The sequence below is a fragment of the Emys orbicularis genome, chromosome 16 (assembly GCF_028017835.1).
Source record: "Emys orbicularis isolate rEmyOrb1 chromosome 16, rEmyOrb1.hap1, whole genome shotgun sequence".
NCBI classification, from domain to species: domain Eukaryota; kingdom Metazoa; phylum Chordata; order Testudines; family Emydidae; genus Emys; species Emys orbicularis.
In genome coordinates, this window is record NC_088698.1 from 28759576 (window position 1) to 28774583 (window position 15008).

Sequence of the window (15008 nt, forward strand, 5' to 3'; positions counted from 1 at the left end):
GCTGGGGTCCGGAGGCATGGGGGCTGCCCGAAGCCGGTAGCGCTGGCTCGGGCAGCTGGGCTCTTAAACAGAGCCGAAGTCTGAGTCAGGGGAGGAGCAGAGCAGCCGCGGGAGAGGAAGTGCCCGGCCGGTATTTTTCCCGGACATGTTCGGCTTTTTGGCAATTCCCCCCGGACGGGGGTTTGATTGCCGAAAAGCCGGACATGTCCGGGAAAAAACGGACGTATGGTAACCCTACTGTTGCCCGGAAATACCACCCCGGTCTAGAGGGTAGTGTTGTTGATACACATTACCTGGACTGTGGATGAAACTGATATTCCATCTCTTCCCCCTTCCTTTAATTTAGAACAAACTTAGCCAAAAATATTTTAACCATTTCCCCCCCTCATCTATTTTTTAAAATCAGAAACTCTTAAATTTTGATCTCATGAGTGGCTACACAGCCAAGGCGTAAACTATCATCTGGAGCCTAAGCTGTGCAAAGTGAATTCTCATGATGTTGTTACAGAGGCCATTTAGAACTGGAATCATCCTGTATGAACAAGATCTCCAACCATCTTTTCAGATTTATGGAAGAAGTAGCATTGCTGGGTTCATTTCAGTATGGCTCTACATTACATATTTATGTGCCAAAGTGAGATTTATTGTGGATTAGAGGGACAGAAAACGCATCAGCAATATCTAAATGTTCAGTGGGAAAATACCCTTTTTTTTTAAATTTATTTTATTTTTAAAGACTCTCCTGTTTGAATTTCCTGTATCTTCTCTTAACTTGACTGAGGAAGATGATCCAATATTTTATCTTACTGGTGACTTGCAAACTGTTTATTTTTCCAGATAGCCTCAAGAGTCAGCCATGACAGACACAATGTTTGGCAACAGTACTGATCGGTGGATGTGTCCAAATGACAGGCCGATGTCCCTCAGAGCCAAGTAAGGGAATTCTTTGTTTGTTTGTTTGTCAATCTAGGATTGTTTGTGGCTAAAAAACGTATTGCTATAAAAATGTATTTGACATTTACATACAAAATTGGATTAATCAATGTAGATTCTACTCTGTTACACCAATGTAAATCCCAAGTAACTCCAGCTGTCAATCCAGATTCTTGTATTGTGTTCATCACCTTGGTGTCAGTACTTTTTGAAATGGACGGTGTTATTCTGGGTTTACCATTGCAATTGAGATAGGAAGTTGACACTGTGGTCTTGACCATGCTGAATTGTCTGTGAAAATCTCCTACTAGTTCTATCAATGGAGGAAGCACTAATATAGACTGGTTGCTGGTGCTTGTACAAGCATGTCCCCGAAGTCTGCTCAGAACAGGAGTACCTCATATGATGGTTAAAATGCCCGGGCCTGGTCTGCATTGGCACTTTTACCACTGTCAGCACTGATGGAGCTGTGTGGATCACAACAATGGTATGAGGTTTTCAACAAATCCTCACACTTCAAGCATACCCTGTGTGTCTCTGGTGAACGTGGAATTTAGATGCATCCAAACAGGTCTTGTGCTAGTGAATCCCATTTGTTACCAGACCTTAATAAATAAAAAAATAACAATCAAGCCAGTCAATTTGCTCTGGAATTAAATCCAAATAATTTGAATGGATGTGTGATGTATCCCTTATAAATAGATCAGGGATTTGTTTTTATTTTCTAATGTTGAGATATCATTGACATTTGCAGAGCTCGCTGTATTCTGTAGCGAGTTGATCAGAAATTAAATTGTTTGCTGATCAAAGCTCAGAGCCATATAAGTGACATTGTTCTACATACCTGATCTCTCACTCCCTCAGAAAAGGGAGTCATCTCTGTTTATAAAAGAAAAAGGTGAACTGGTGTTAATTGTATCTTCCCCAGGCTAGGAGATCACATGAAAAATTTCTTTCCAAGAAAGACTCGGACCTGTTAGCCGAGTTCGTTTGCAACTTCTAACCTTCAGCATTTTTTTTAAGTGTGTGTGTGGGGGGGGGGAGGGAGAGGCAGGAGGGGGAGAAAGAGTTTATGATGGAAACACTGATTTGTATTAACCTACTGCATTGGGAAAGTGAGCCTCGAAGATCAGTGTGAATGACTTGAGTAATTTCTAGGACAGCATGTCGTGCTAATTGTTTATGGAAGAATCTGTACTGCAGTCAAAATAATCAACTGTTGCAAGGATGGAAAGATTTGCCGAGAGAAAACAGAAGTTAAAGGTTGATAGGACTTGATGAGAGGAGATGGGACCATGGCTACACAGAATCTGGATCTAAAGGTCCCCAGAGCTTGGCAGTATTTCGATTCAGGGCTTGTTCAGAACCATACAAGGCCCTCTTGCATAGGTTGGTGTTGGTGTTTGGAGCTAGGTCTGCATTTTCCTAAATTCAGGCCTGTTAGGCCCCAAGTAAAATCCTGGACCCCTCTCTAGCAGTTACGACCTGTCCCTGTTCCTTTCCTTGCTGCCGTTGCTAAGGGCCATGGCCATCATGGTCCAGTGCCTGAGATGCATTTGCCATTTCCTGTGCAGCGGGGTCTTTGGGGACAGCAAGGAGAACGTGTAGGCTCTCCTGTGAGTGTGTGGGGGTGTGTGTGCAGGCCCCAGATGACTCACGCCTGCCCTGAGCTTGGGCTCAGCAGCCTGCTTCTCTGCAGCGGGTTCTGGAGGAGTAATGGGAACAGTCTCGAGAGAGCGACAAACTGTCAGTTCGAATCACGGCTGAAACAAGAAATGCTGTTACTGCTGCTAGAATGAGTTGTCGTCATTGTTTCTCTCACCTAATCTTTATTCCCTCTCTTTTTTTGTATGCCTTCCTGCAGTGAAAAGGAACAGTAAGTATCCCGCTTGCTTCTTGCTCTGTTGTATTTTGCTTGCACCCAGAGGCATTTTTGTGGGTTTCAAAGGCAAGGCGAGATGTCATTAAAAATAACAGCTTTGGAAAAAGTCCTATATTTTAAGCAACTTCAGGGAATTTTTCAAAAAGCTCCACAGCATCCCCAAATGTCTCTGCTTTGTCCCCTCACTCAGTAGTGCAATGCAACTCTATTGGGCATACGTACAAGCTGTAATATGTACATCCTGCATGCCAAGGCACTTTACAGATCTAAGAGCTAATAACTGCATTAAATAATAGCACAGGTAGAGAAAAACGAACATGCAGAGGCCAGGGAGAAAAAGTGAGGTCTTCATCTGAGATTTGAAGAGAGATGACAGGCCAGATCCCTGGCTGGTGTGTATCCGTGTGGCTCCCTGACTGCCGTTGATTTATATCAGCTGAAGACCTAGCCTGCAGAGTTGATGAGAGAGATACAGGGAAGCTGTTCCAGATGGTGGGAGCTACAGAGGAGACTGTTTTTGCAGCCCCAATGGCAAACTTGCATGGCTGGCTGGAGGATGAGTGAAGAGAATTGCTTAAGCAAATTTTTAGTCTTTTTTTGTTTTTGTTTGTTTTCTATCTTCGTCTGTATGAAAAATGATCTTGGCTTCTTGGCATTTGCGGTGAGATATGCTGAACCTTCTGAACTGGAGGGGATCCAGATTTATTCCCCTTGACACACAATCTTCTAGTGTTTCCTGAGAAAGCACTCTTCTGAGGGGAATCTCTGGCCAGCATTTCTGACCTAGCGGAGTTGTAAAACTGAAAGGCCCACCTCTCCTTTCACCTATGTGTAAATCAGGAGCAGCTCCACTAAAGCCAGTGTAGATCACCCTGCTCTACACAGGTAGGAGATCTGGATCAGAACCATTCTCTCTTAAAACACCCGAATCACTGCAAAAGGGCAAACACAACTAACCCAAATGCATTGAATTAGCTAGGGTTCCACTTGCACAAATGAGCCTCTGTGAAGCCCTTAGGGCGGGGAGAGACAGAAATGAAACGCCCTGTGAGTGGGTTATTATTTATTTAAAACAATTTGCCCTGCAGACTGTGGAGCTGAAGTTAATGCCAGGGGCCGGACTGAAGAAGCTTGTGCCAATGCAGTGGTGCTCACCCTTCGGGCGGTGCGGGGGCAGGCTGCCTCGGAGGCAGTGTTGTCAATGAATGACTGCTGTGGCTCACGCAGTCAAGCCTGGGGCACAACAATTTGACCGTGAACCCCCTACTTAATCCTGTGGTGTTGATTGGAGAAATATCAGCTGAGTCACTGTTGCATTTGCAGGGGAACTGCATGCAGCAGGAGCAGCCGCCAAGACATTTTTGCCACTGTATTGTCTCCCTGTTCCTAGTGCTTTTCTCCTGTAAGGTCGGAAGTAAAGCCCATCAAAGTCAGTGGAAAGAGTCTCGTTGAATACAATGGGCTTTGAATCCGTCCCTAACTAATTATAAGCCACAATCTATGGGGTAAGCTACCCTTTGTAATAACATGCCACATTGATCTCTGGGGTCAGTACGCCTTAGACCTTCTAAAAACAACACCCCTTCTCCTCCGCGGTAGTGCAATGCTAAATTGCTGCTCAATCTGCCATTCTGATCTTGCTTTACTTTAACGCAGGACGTAGCCAAGGCAGTTTTGACAAAGAAATAGAATAAAATGAGCAGTGGACATTTACTTGTTATACCTGTGTAATGCACAGGATCCTACAGCCCATACATGAGAATAGGGAACATAGTGTCCAATGCACATGTTGCAAGCAGTAGTAAGAACAATTTGTGCTATATAGACACACAATATTTTGCTCCCTGGCATGCTGTCTTTGTTTGGAGCTCCAGCTGCTGCTATGTAGGGAGCATGAAATAATAGAAATGATTCCTGCTTGAAGCTGTTATGTTGCAGTCATCTATTGATATGAATCGGTTCAATTCAGTAGGTGTGTATCTGAAACACAAATTGTAAATCACTGTTGCCTAATCTTCTTAGTGGCATGTTGACAAATACTTGTTTGAGAGGTTCATATCCACGTCGAGAACGTTACGAAGAAATCAGACATTTGAAATCCAGCACTGCTCATCTGGAAAGAGAAACATCATATTTATCCCTCAAAAACTACTTGGATGCTTCAAACACTTGCCGTCTACGTTACACATTTTCATAGTCGCTAACCCATTCAGATGCAACTGCTAATTTACCCACCTTGTATCACATTTCGTGGGGAGTGGCTGAAGACTCATTAGGATGGAGCTAAAAACAAAATCAGCCCTTGACTCTAGAAATGAAATATTGCCTGCCCTGTAGTTAAATTAAACGTTGCTCGTGACTTTCACATGGATACAGTCCCTAAGCAGTTATTGAATTAAAGCACATAATACACGAACAGCCGCTTTGGGATTGCTGGGTGCTGGCATGCACTGGAAGGTTTTACTCGTAGAGAATCTAGGGACAGTCTCATTTAAGATTGTAAATGAATGCTTGTTTTTGTTTAGTGCTTTGCAGCCTACAAGTTGTGAGAACCTTGTTCCAAATACTGGTTTCAAAAACCTTGGGTCTCCTTTCACTGGTGGTAAACCAAGTGCAACTCTGTGAAGGTGAACGGAGCAACTCCGGTGTGAGAGGAGAATGAGATATCCTATCCTATCTCCTAGAACTGGAAGGGACCTTGAAAGGTCATTGAGTCCAGCCCCCTGCCTTCACTAGCAGGACCAAGTACTGATTTTGCCCCAGATCCCTAAGTGGCCCCTGCAAGGGATTGAACTCACAACCCTCAAACCACTGAGCTATCGCTCCCCCCCCACTCCTCTCTGTTCCCTTTCCTCACCTGGCTCCGTCCTCTCTCAGATGCATGGCAGGAGGAGCTAGACCTACATCTCCACCAACAAATATCTTCCTGAGCGGCTGTAGAATTACAGGGCTCACCTCCCTCTACATGCCCCCAGGAGCAACCACTGAAGTCTGACAGGCAATGCCCCTTAGATGTCCTTAATCTAAGGGAAACCAGCCCTCTTGCTAGCTTTCCCTTGTAAACCCCCAAGAGAGCCTTTCTTCTCAAGGCTGGGATGAAATACACTTGGCCCAGCTTTGAGTCTCCTGCATTATGGAACTGCAGATGTTAGTAGAGAAGCCTGCCCAAAGGAGCTGCGAGGGTCGAGATTGTACAGCATGTAAGTCATGGCAGTATTTAGACCCCACTTGTCTAGCAGAGATGGGTCAATAGCCAACCAAACAAAATTGTTGTAAGGACCCAGGGACTAGAACCCATGTCTGCATAGTCTAGGGGAAGTTGATATGCCCAAAGCACCACCAGGAGATCATACAGAGACTTAGCCAGGGAGCACTGTGAAGAGTAGGTGCCACAGGAAGTACCGCCTATGAGACCCAGAGTGACAGTACCCTGTGACCCTGTGATTGGCCAAGTGCCCCTACTTAACCCCAGTGGTTGGCCTGGGGAACCACACAGATTGAATGCCTGACTTCACCTCATCTCCTGGCTCTTGTTTATGGACCTGGCCTTGCGATGCCTCCAGTCCAGCCTAGTGATTCCTGTCCCTGGTGGCCAGACCTCAGTCCAGCTGTGACTGCTAGGCCAGACCGCCTATGCCACAGTCCTGTACAATTGTAGGGGAAGTTACCTGGAGATACTCTAAACTACTTGGTTAAGACAGGGGCTTGCCTATGGAGGGACTTCTTAATGGGCGATTTCCAGTGTTGTAGATTGTAAAGTTTCCGATGAAGCCATTGCTTTCTGTTGGCGTGCTGGAGGAGCCTTTGACTTGCAGATTTAGCCTACGTGCAGCCTTTGACTACTTGAAATTTCCTAACCTTGACATGGCAAATTCTCATAGGCAGCTACTACATTGTTCATGGCTAGGATTCTGGATTCTCAGAAACTCAGGTTTTTTTGTGTTTGTTTTTTGCATGTGCGGGTAAGGAAGCTGGCCATCCAGCTCCCACATTTGGGTGCCGGAATTACTTTTTTTGTGTAAAAATGAGTGCTTGGTACCCCACAGCAAGGCACGGGCTTGAGCCCAAACCCAGGATCTGAATCCCTGTAATTTTGTAGCTTGACTCAAGCTCTTCCCAAAGTTGGGGTGGGGAGGGTGTCAATATTTGAGTGTGCAAAATTTTGTGCCCTGCCCCTTCTCCAGGGCCCCGCTCCCGCTCACTCCACCCCCCCCCCCGTCGCTCACTCCCCCCTAGCCGCACTCATTTTCACTGGCCTGGAGCAGGGGGTTGGGGTTGGGGTGGGGGGTAAAGGTTCCAGCTGGGGATGTGGGCTCTAGGGTGGGGCTATGGATGAGGGATTTGGGGTGCGGGAAGGGGCTCGGGGCAGGGGGTTGGAGTGCGGGGGGTGCTAGGAATGAGGGGTTTGGGGTGCAGGATGGGGCTCCAGGCTGAGGGGTGCAGCTGAGGGGTTTGAAGTGTGGGAGGGGGCTCTGGGCTGGGGCAGGGGGTTGGGGTGCAGGAGGGGGTGCGGGCTCTGGGGTGGGGCCAGAGATGAGGGGTTTGGGGTGCAGGAGGGAGCTCCGGACGGGGAGGGGGTGCGGGCTCTGGATGGTGCAAACCTCAGGTGGCTCCCGGAAGCGGCGGTATGTCCTTCCGGGCGGCTCCTATGCGGAGGGGCCAGGTGGCTCTGCTCGGTGCATGGTACGCGCTGCCCTTGCCCGCAGATGCCGAACCTGCAGCTCCCATTGGCCACGGCTTCCGGCCAATGGGAGCTGCGGAGCAGGAGATCAGGGTGGGAGCAACACGTGGAGCCTCCTGGCCCCTCCGCCGTAGGGCCGCCCGAAGGGACATACCGCCGCTTCCGGGAGCTGCACGGAGCCAGGGCAGGCATGGAGCCTGCCTTAGCCCACTGCGCCGCTGACTGGACTTTTAACGGCCCGGTCAGCAGTGCTGACCGGAGCAGCCAGAGTCCCTTTTCGACCAGGTGTTTCGGTCAAAAACCGGACGCCTGGCAACCCTAGCTGTTGGCAAGAAGGAAGAGTTACTGTACTATTTTTTTTTTCCTGGCAAGCTGTTGGTGTTCTCAAGGGCAGTCAATTCGTATTTATTTTCCTCTCCCAATGGCACTTGTAAATTCTATAGCTTTATCCTGTCGGTCCTGATGTAAGGAGGTTAGCTTGCCTTGATTTGCCAGGTACTTCAGCAGCACATATGCAGAGTTTGTGTAATTGATGTCCCTCCCTCCCTCCCTCGCGAGTGCATAATCTGCTGTGTTTCTCATAGGGGCCTTAGCTATTCTGCTGAATAGTGCAGAAGGGGGAAAATGTGTTCTGGGGACCACAGGATTGAAAATCCCCCCGAGTCTTAGAAACTCTGGTTAGACTCCATCACGGGGCCTTTGTTGGGAGTTCTGTTTTATTAATGAAGAAGTTCAGTGGAATATTTAGTGCATCATTGAAGAGAGCATAAAATAAAGACTTTCTGTATTGATTGGAAAAGAAATGCTCAGCAGAACTTGGCCGCTAACGCAACACCAGTATGCTGATTGTGTTGGTCTCACAAACGGAGAGGATGTGGCAACGCAGCAAGATTTATGGAAATAGTTGCTGATGAACTGCAAAATGTCTATCATGGCTTTGCTTCTGGGCTGGACTAGGAAGAGTGTGTTACTGTGTTTTTCTTGCCTTATAAATTCATAGAAGTCTGTCTCCCCTCCCCACTCTCCCCTTATGCACCATACAGAATGTCGGCAGCTGCTCATTCTGCCTCCGTTGGCACGGAGGGTGTGAGCAATTTGTATTGCTGCTGCAGCTACCTCGCAATCTGCTCTGGGTTGTCATCCCCCTAGACTGCAGGCAGCTCAGCTGAGCAATCCTGCTGCTCTTGCCTTCCGTAATTGAATGGGACAGGGAGAGTTATTTGAAGTCTTAAGGCTGAGACAAGGGGCTTGGTTGCATGCTGTGGCTGTGTGATAAGAGACACTAACCATTTCGTGGAGATTTGCACCAGTGAGACCCTGCTGACAGGGTCTGGAGGGAGCAGGAAATCTAGAAGGTTCTGCTCTTGGTTACCAAAGAGATGGGTGGAGCCCAAATCCTGGCTCTGAATCCCTCCAAATGTTGACATGATCTGGCCCTTCTTTGTAATGTACCGAACCATCCCCCTGATCCAGATACCCTTGGAATTTGGGGCTGTTCAGATCCTGATCCAAACATCAAAGCTTGGGTCCATCTCTAGAGGAAACATATCAACTCCCATCACAGTGGAAAAATAAATAGCTTCCAATACATGGCTATTAGCCACAGTGCTCTGGGCTCTATGCAGACCGGCTGGCTGCAGGGTGGAGTCCGAGGCAGTGATTTTTTTTGACCTATAGAGCCCTATGGGTATGTCTACACTGCAGTTAAACACCCATGGCTGGCCTGGGCCAGCTGACTCGGACTTGAGGGGCTCAGGGTGAGGGGCTGTAAAAGTTGTGTGTAAATGTTCAGCCTTGGGATGGACCCTGTGTGCTGGGACCTCGCAAAGGGGGAGGGTCCCAGAACCTGGGCTGCAGCCTGAGCCCGAATGTCTCCACGGAAATCTTTAGCCCCCCAGCCTGAGCCCTGCAAACCTGAGTCAGCTGACCTGGGCCAGCCATGGCCATGCAGTGGATCCTTTATTCTGGGATAGATGTACCCTGAGCGGCTTGGGGGCCTGTCTGCCTGAGAAGACGGCCTTTTTCTGTGCTCTACCACCATAGGGAGAGCCAGCCAAATTATTTTGTTTTTATGGAATAGTTTTCCATTGGAAAATGCTGGTTAGTCAAAATCAAAATGTTTTGCAGGAACGTGTTAATTTCAACCGGAAAAAGTCTGAATGAACTGTTGCAGCTTTCTCATTTCAGTCATGTTTCATTTTGTTTGGATTTTTACATTCTAAACTAATAATTGTATAATGCTCTGACGTTATTGGAATGAAACTTTTGACCTTATCAAAGGTCAAATCCCAAACTGGAGGTTTTTTTGGAATTTTTGTTCCACTGGAAATATCAAAATTTTCAGCTTTTCATTCCGATTCAGCTTGGAAAGAATCAAAAATGTCAGAACTTCCCATGGAACAGAAGTTCTGGGGCACGGCCAACCCTAGCTGTAGCCATGGTCAGTGGAAGTGCTTGAGCAGAGTCCCAGCGGTCTAACGGGGAGGAAGCAGCTGCCAAAGTATTGTCTTTAAGAGCCTCTGAATGTGGGATTCGCCTCTTGCCCCTTGATTTGAAATAGCCCACGGCTGTTGCCTTCCACAGTGGGCTGCAAAGTGCACCTCTTTCCCCAGGGCTGTGGGGAAGGAGGGGTGCATTGATGGTAGCTGTTTGTTGGGTGCTTTTGGGAGGTTTAATAGGTTTCAGTTTTGCTTGGGCTGCAGTGATGGCAAAAGCAGTTGGAGCCCTGGCTAGGTGCTCTCTGTTCTCCATGTCCCATATAAACTACTCCTGGAGGAATTATGCGCCACTGCGCGTGTGCAGAATTAATATCCCCTGCAGATTTCTTTGCTTCCCCGCAGAAAAATGACTTTCTGACAGGGAAGCTGCAAGAGCAGTCACACACCACTCCCTAGCTGTGCAGGTACATCATTTCAGGCATCTGGAGCAGCCGTCAGCAAGGCAAATCACTGCAGGGCTGGGGACACCCCAGCCAGTGGCTCCTTCCTCTTCCCCTTCAAGGAGAGGCTAGGGCTGTGTCAGACACACCCCCAGAAACCTCCCCTAGCTGCAAGAAGCTCAGCATGCTCCCCTGCTTCCTGCCCCCATTGCTCCTCAGCTGTGGAGGGGAGGGGTCACTGTATGGGGAGCTGCTCCCCCATCCGCCCAACCACCATGCATCCGGACCTCCCATACTCACACCCCCCCACCAAGCCTCACCCTGTACACCCAGAACCCCTAGCCCTCCATACCCAAACCCCACCCCATGGAACCTCAACCCCTGCATCTGGAGCCCCCTGCACCCAGACCCCCTGCCTCCAGACCTCCACCCCTGCACCCAGACCACCCCCATTGAGGTTCCTGCACTCAAACCCCCACCCTGATGAGCCCCACACCCCTGTACCACCCTGAGCCCTCACATCCAGACCCCATGCCACTGACCCCCAATTAGCTGCACCCAGACCCCCACCCCACCAAGTCCCACACCCCCAGCACCCCGACCCTTCCGCTGAGCCCCAACCACTTTCACATGGAAGCTCCTGCAGAGTCCCATTGCTCCTGCACCTGGAACCCCGCCCCCCATCCAACGAGCCTCTGTGCATCCAGATCTGAGCCCCTCCACGCTTGGATCCTCCCTGGTTGAGCCTGTCTGCCTGCCGTGCGCCTGGTGCAGAGGGGCAGGGCCCCAGGGTGTTTCTGGGACAGGTCCAGGCCTTGTGGTGTGTCAAATGCAGCCTCACCACTGAGACCGTGTCCCCGGGATCGGGGGTGGGGAGGCTGCAGGGTGATCTCCCCCCTTTGTGCACTGTCATGCTGGAGCCTCTGCATTTACTTATTGACAAATAAAACTTGCAGAATTTTAAAATATTGTGCGCAGCATTTTAAATTTTCTGGCGCAGAATTTTTAATGTGTTGGCGCAGAATGCCCTCAGGAGTAATAAACCTAAATAAGTAAAGAGCAGCTAGTTTGACTGAGTGGTTTGCCAGCAGCAGCACCATGCCCTTCAGTGCAAGAACCCATCAGCAACCTGTTTTCCATTGCCAGTCAATCCAGGTGTGTTCTGTACCAGACGTGTGCTGAACAGGCCCTGAGACTGAATTCAGCCTTGGTTATCTTGCTACCTGAGCTGTGCACCTCCTGTTGATTGCACTTGGGGATTAGTAATATTTGCACTGTGCCCATCAGCCTTCAAGTCTGTTCTCCCAACTGGAGGATAACGTGTAGCGTATATCTCTCCCTAGAAGGGCATTAACAGTTCAAGCAAGAAAAATGGTGGGCTCCCTAATGGGGTGTTAAAGTTCTGTAGGATCATTCGGGACATCTTATGGATTATTCACTCTCCATTAAGTGGTTGAATAGGACCATCACTTTAACTGACTAGTTGGCTGAGATTCCTGAAGTATGATGCGTCCATGTGCTTACAAAACATGGCTTTATAATAGGGTTTGAAATTCAACGTAGGCAGTGGAATGTTTAATAAAATGTTGACAGATGTTTTCCTTGTAGACCTTCCCTCCCGCCCACCCCCAACACAGAGATGAATCTGTGCTTGTTTATTTTTCAAACACAATGAAACAGCTTGCCTAGGAAATTGCTGTGCAGAAAGGGGATATAATTGTAATCTCTCCTGATGCGATACCGGCACGTGAACTGGGAACTAGAGAACAAACTTCTGATCTTAACCGCTCTCTTAAAAGTCTGCTTACTCCCATCATTAGCAATTTTCGTGGCTAGTTAGCTCTTTCTGTGCAGAACATTAACATACAGAACTAACATGGTAGTTAATAAGTTTACAAACTACAATCACTTGGAAGCAGTTTTTTGTTTCAAATGGGATGTTTTGAAATGTTAAGGATAACAATTAAGAAAAATCTAAACAAAATGAAATGTTTTGTGTGCAGGGATCATATCTGACAAGAGAAGGAGGCCATTGTGGTGTTGCACAGTCTAGCTGACAAATAAGGAAAAGAATAGTGTATAAAATGTAACTGGATCCTTTGCTTAACTTGAAATGATGGAAATAGTTTTGGAAAGGAAATTGCTTTTCTCTGTATGAAACAGGCCTCCTATTTTTTGTTCCTCTTTGCAAGTGTTAATCTTTACTGGCAATAAATTACTTGTCACCACACCCCTGTTAAATTTATTTTTTGTGATCTGCAAACTGCAATAGAAGGACCTGCTAATCTAAAAATGGGACCTTCTGAAAACACCTTTAGGCAGCGTTTGGAAGGCAAAGATCTATTCGCATGATGTCAGCACAGCCTGAAATAAATTCAGCACCAAGAACTTATTACAAAGCCCAAATTAAATAACTGGGGGCCTCTGGTTAGTGTGGCACAGCTTCTGTCCATCCATGTCTTTCACAGACTTTGGGACTGGTGTGCCAACCCTCATGCATTTACTGTGTGTTTCCACGGTGGGAATCGGTGGTGCCAAATCTGACTGGTCTATCATGATTAACCCAACTCCGGCCCCTACTGTAGGTCTTTGCATGATGTTCGGGAAGCAAAATTGGGAGTGGGGAGGACAGTCCATCCCCACATCAATCTCCTGTAATCTAGGGGAAGGTGCTCTAAACTGCAAGCTCAGAGTTCTTGTCCCAGCTCTTCTGCTGATTGCTAGTTAATATTTCTGTGCCCTTTACAACCCTCATTATTAGCTGGGGTCTCCTACTGTGACTTTGGAGGCTAATTAGCATTCACCCATTTCACAGGTAACGTAACTGAGGGGTTGCACAAGCTCACATCAGGAAGAGCTGGGATAGGAACCCCTGTCTCTAACATAACAGAGCCACGTTAGTGCGCGGATTGTGTAGTAGCTTTGTGTGCTGGAGTGGCCATCACTGAGAGTGGTTGCTGATTGGCTGGAGTTTGTTGAAGGCGGGATTCTGGAGCTATAAAGCTTGCCCTGGCTTTGGAAGAGTCAGTTTGGCCCGGGAGCATGGGCTGAGCTGGGGCTAGTCAGATCTAGTCAGCCTGGGACTGGAGTGAGTTTGGAATAAATAAATATATCAGCAGCCTGGAAAGATTTTTGACAAAGGCTTGCTGTAACTCTGGGGGGTATTTACTTTAGCTGGGAGCTATGAAGTTGCTATGGGAATCTTTGTAACTGAAGTTATTTCCTATGGGACCTAAAATTAAAAGAAGTCTACCACTTCCCCCCCCCCCCACATATTTTTAATGTTCTTGGGTCTCTTTCTGTCTCTTTCCCCTTCATGGTATCAGTCTTCCATCCATAGCTCAAACACATTAGATCGCTGTGGGTGATACGGAGGAGGAAGTGTGCAACAATCCGTCACAATGCTGCCCTCCCGTACATGCTCGGTACAAAGAGCAGCAAACAGGATTCACTTTACACATAAGCAGGGCAGCGAGTTGAATTCCACATACTCACTCCAGAAATGTTGCAAGAATCCCATGTGCATCAGCCAAGGAGTTTTTTCTCTATTTTAAAAGCCTGTGCACTGGTGTGTGTGTGTGTGTGTAAGGATTTTTGTTTTAGGTCATTCACTTTTTGTTTCACAGCTGTCAGAAACAGCAGGGAAACTTGGTCTGATTTAACGTGGAACATCACATTATAATTGGTGCTTTCAGTCTATAATTGGTGCCTTCAGTCTATCTAGTGATGGAGAGTTAAGCATAATGAGTTAGGCCCTTATGCGAAAACGTGCATGTGCTTAATTTCAAGTCCCATTGATTTCAATGGGACTATTCAACTTGCTGAAAGGTAAGTATGTGGTAAGTGTTTGCAGGATCAGGGCATCTGTCTGAAAAGCTGGCCCTTTAGTAAGGTATATAGGTGCCAAAATATGCAGGTAGGTGCCTAGGGTGACTCTTCCCAAGGGATTTCAATGGGAGTTAGGTTTCTAGCTGCTTAGGCGCTTTTGAACATCCCACTAGGCGCCTAGCTGCATCTTCTGGTGCTTAGAGACCTTCGAAAATCTGACCCTAAGACCCCGATCCTTCCAGTTGTTCTGTGCACGCAGATTCCTGTGCCTGTGTGCGGCGCTCCTTGACTTGGTGCGTTTGGACCCAGCCTGTAACTCAACAGCGGGACGTGTTTTTTTCCAGAAGTTCCCTCCATGACTAGGACAAATGGCTCAGCTCTGAGGGCAGGACCTTCAGAGCAAAGTGCCACAGAGTGTAACGGGAACCTTTCGATAGAATTTTCAATCCCACTTGGACAACTCTAGACCAGGGATCTAAGTCTCTATTCATTTCTATAGGTTTTGAGAGCAATTTCTACAGGATCCTATTGGTTTGGTGTGCAATTTTCAAATGTGCCGAAGTCCCCTTGAAAGTGACTGAAATGTTGCCCTTCTTTCCCCCCATTCCATTCTACAGGATTTTTAAACCTTTAGAATCCTGAGTCCCTCCATCTCATTACATTCCTATGCTGTGGGAATGGGCTGAATTGCTCAGGATTTCTTTTGGCAGCGTGGTGCTGTTTTAAATAAACGAACAACCTCATTTTATGCCTGAAGTTTCTGGAATGGAGAGGAATGGGGACTGAGGTAACTTCATAACATATTT

At 47.5% G+C, this 15008-nt stretch overlaps 1 protein-coding gene across 1 annotated transcript in view; it reads left to right on the plus strand.

The window, feature by feature from the left end:
- The first annotated feature begins 856 nt into the window (after positions 1–856).
- The window catches only part of RPH3A (rabphilin 3A), a 74294-nt gene continuing 60142 nt past the window's right edge, over positions 857–15008 (plus strand). Inside the window, exon 1 of the mRNA XM_065417786.1 lies at positions 857–933. Within this exon, the coding sequence (XP_065273858.1) occupies positions 857–933 (77 nt within the window). The remainder of the gene's footprint in view (positions 934–15008) is intronic.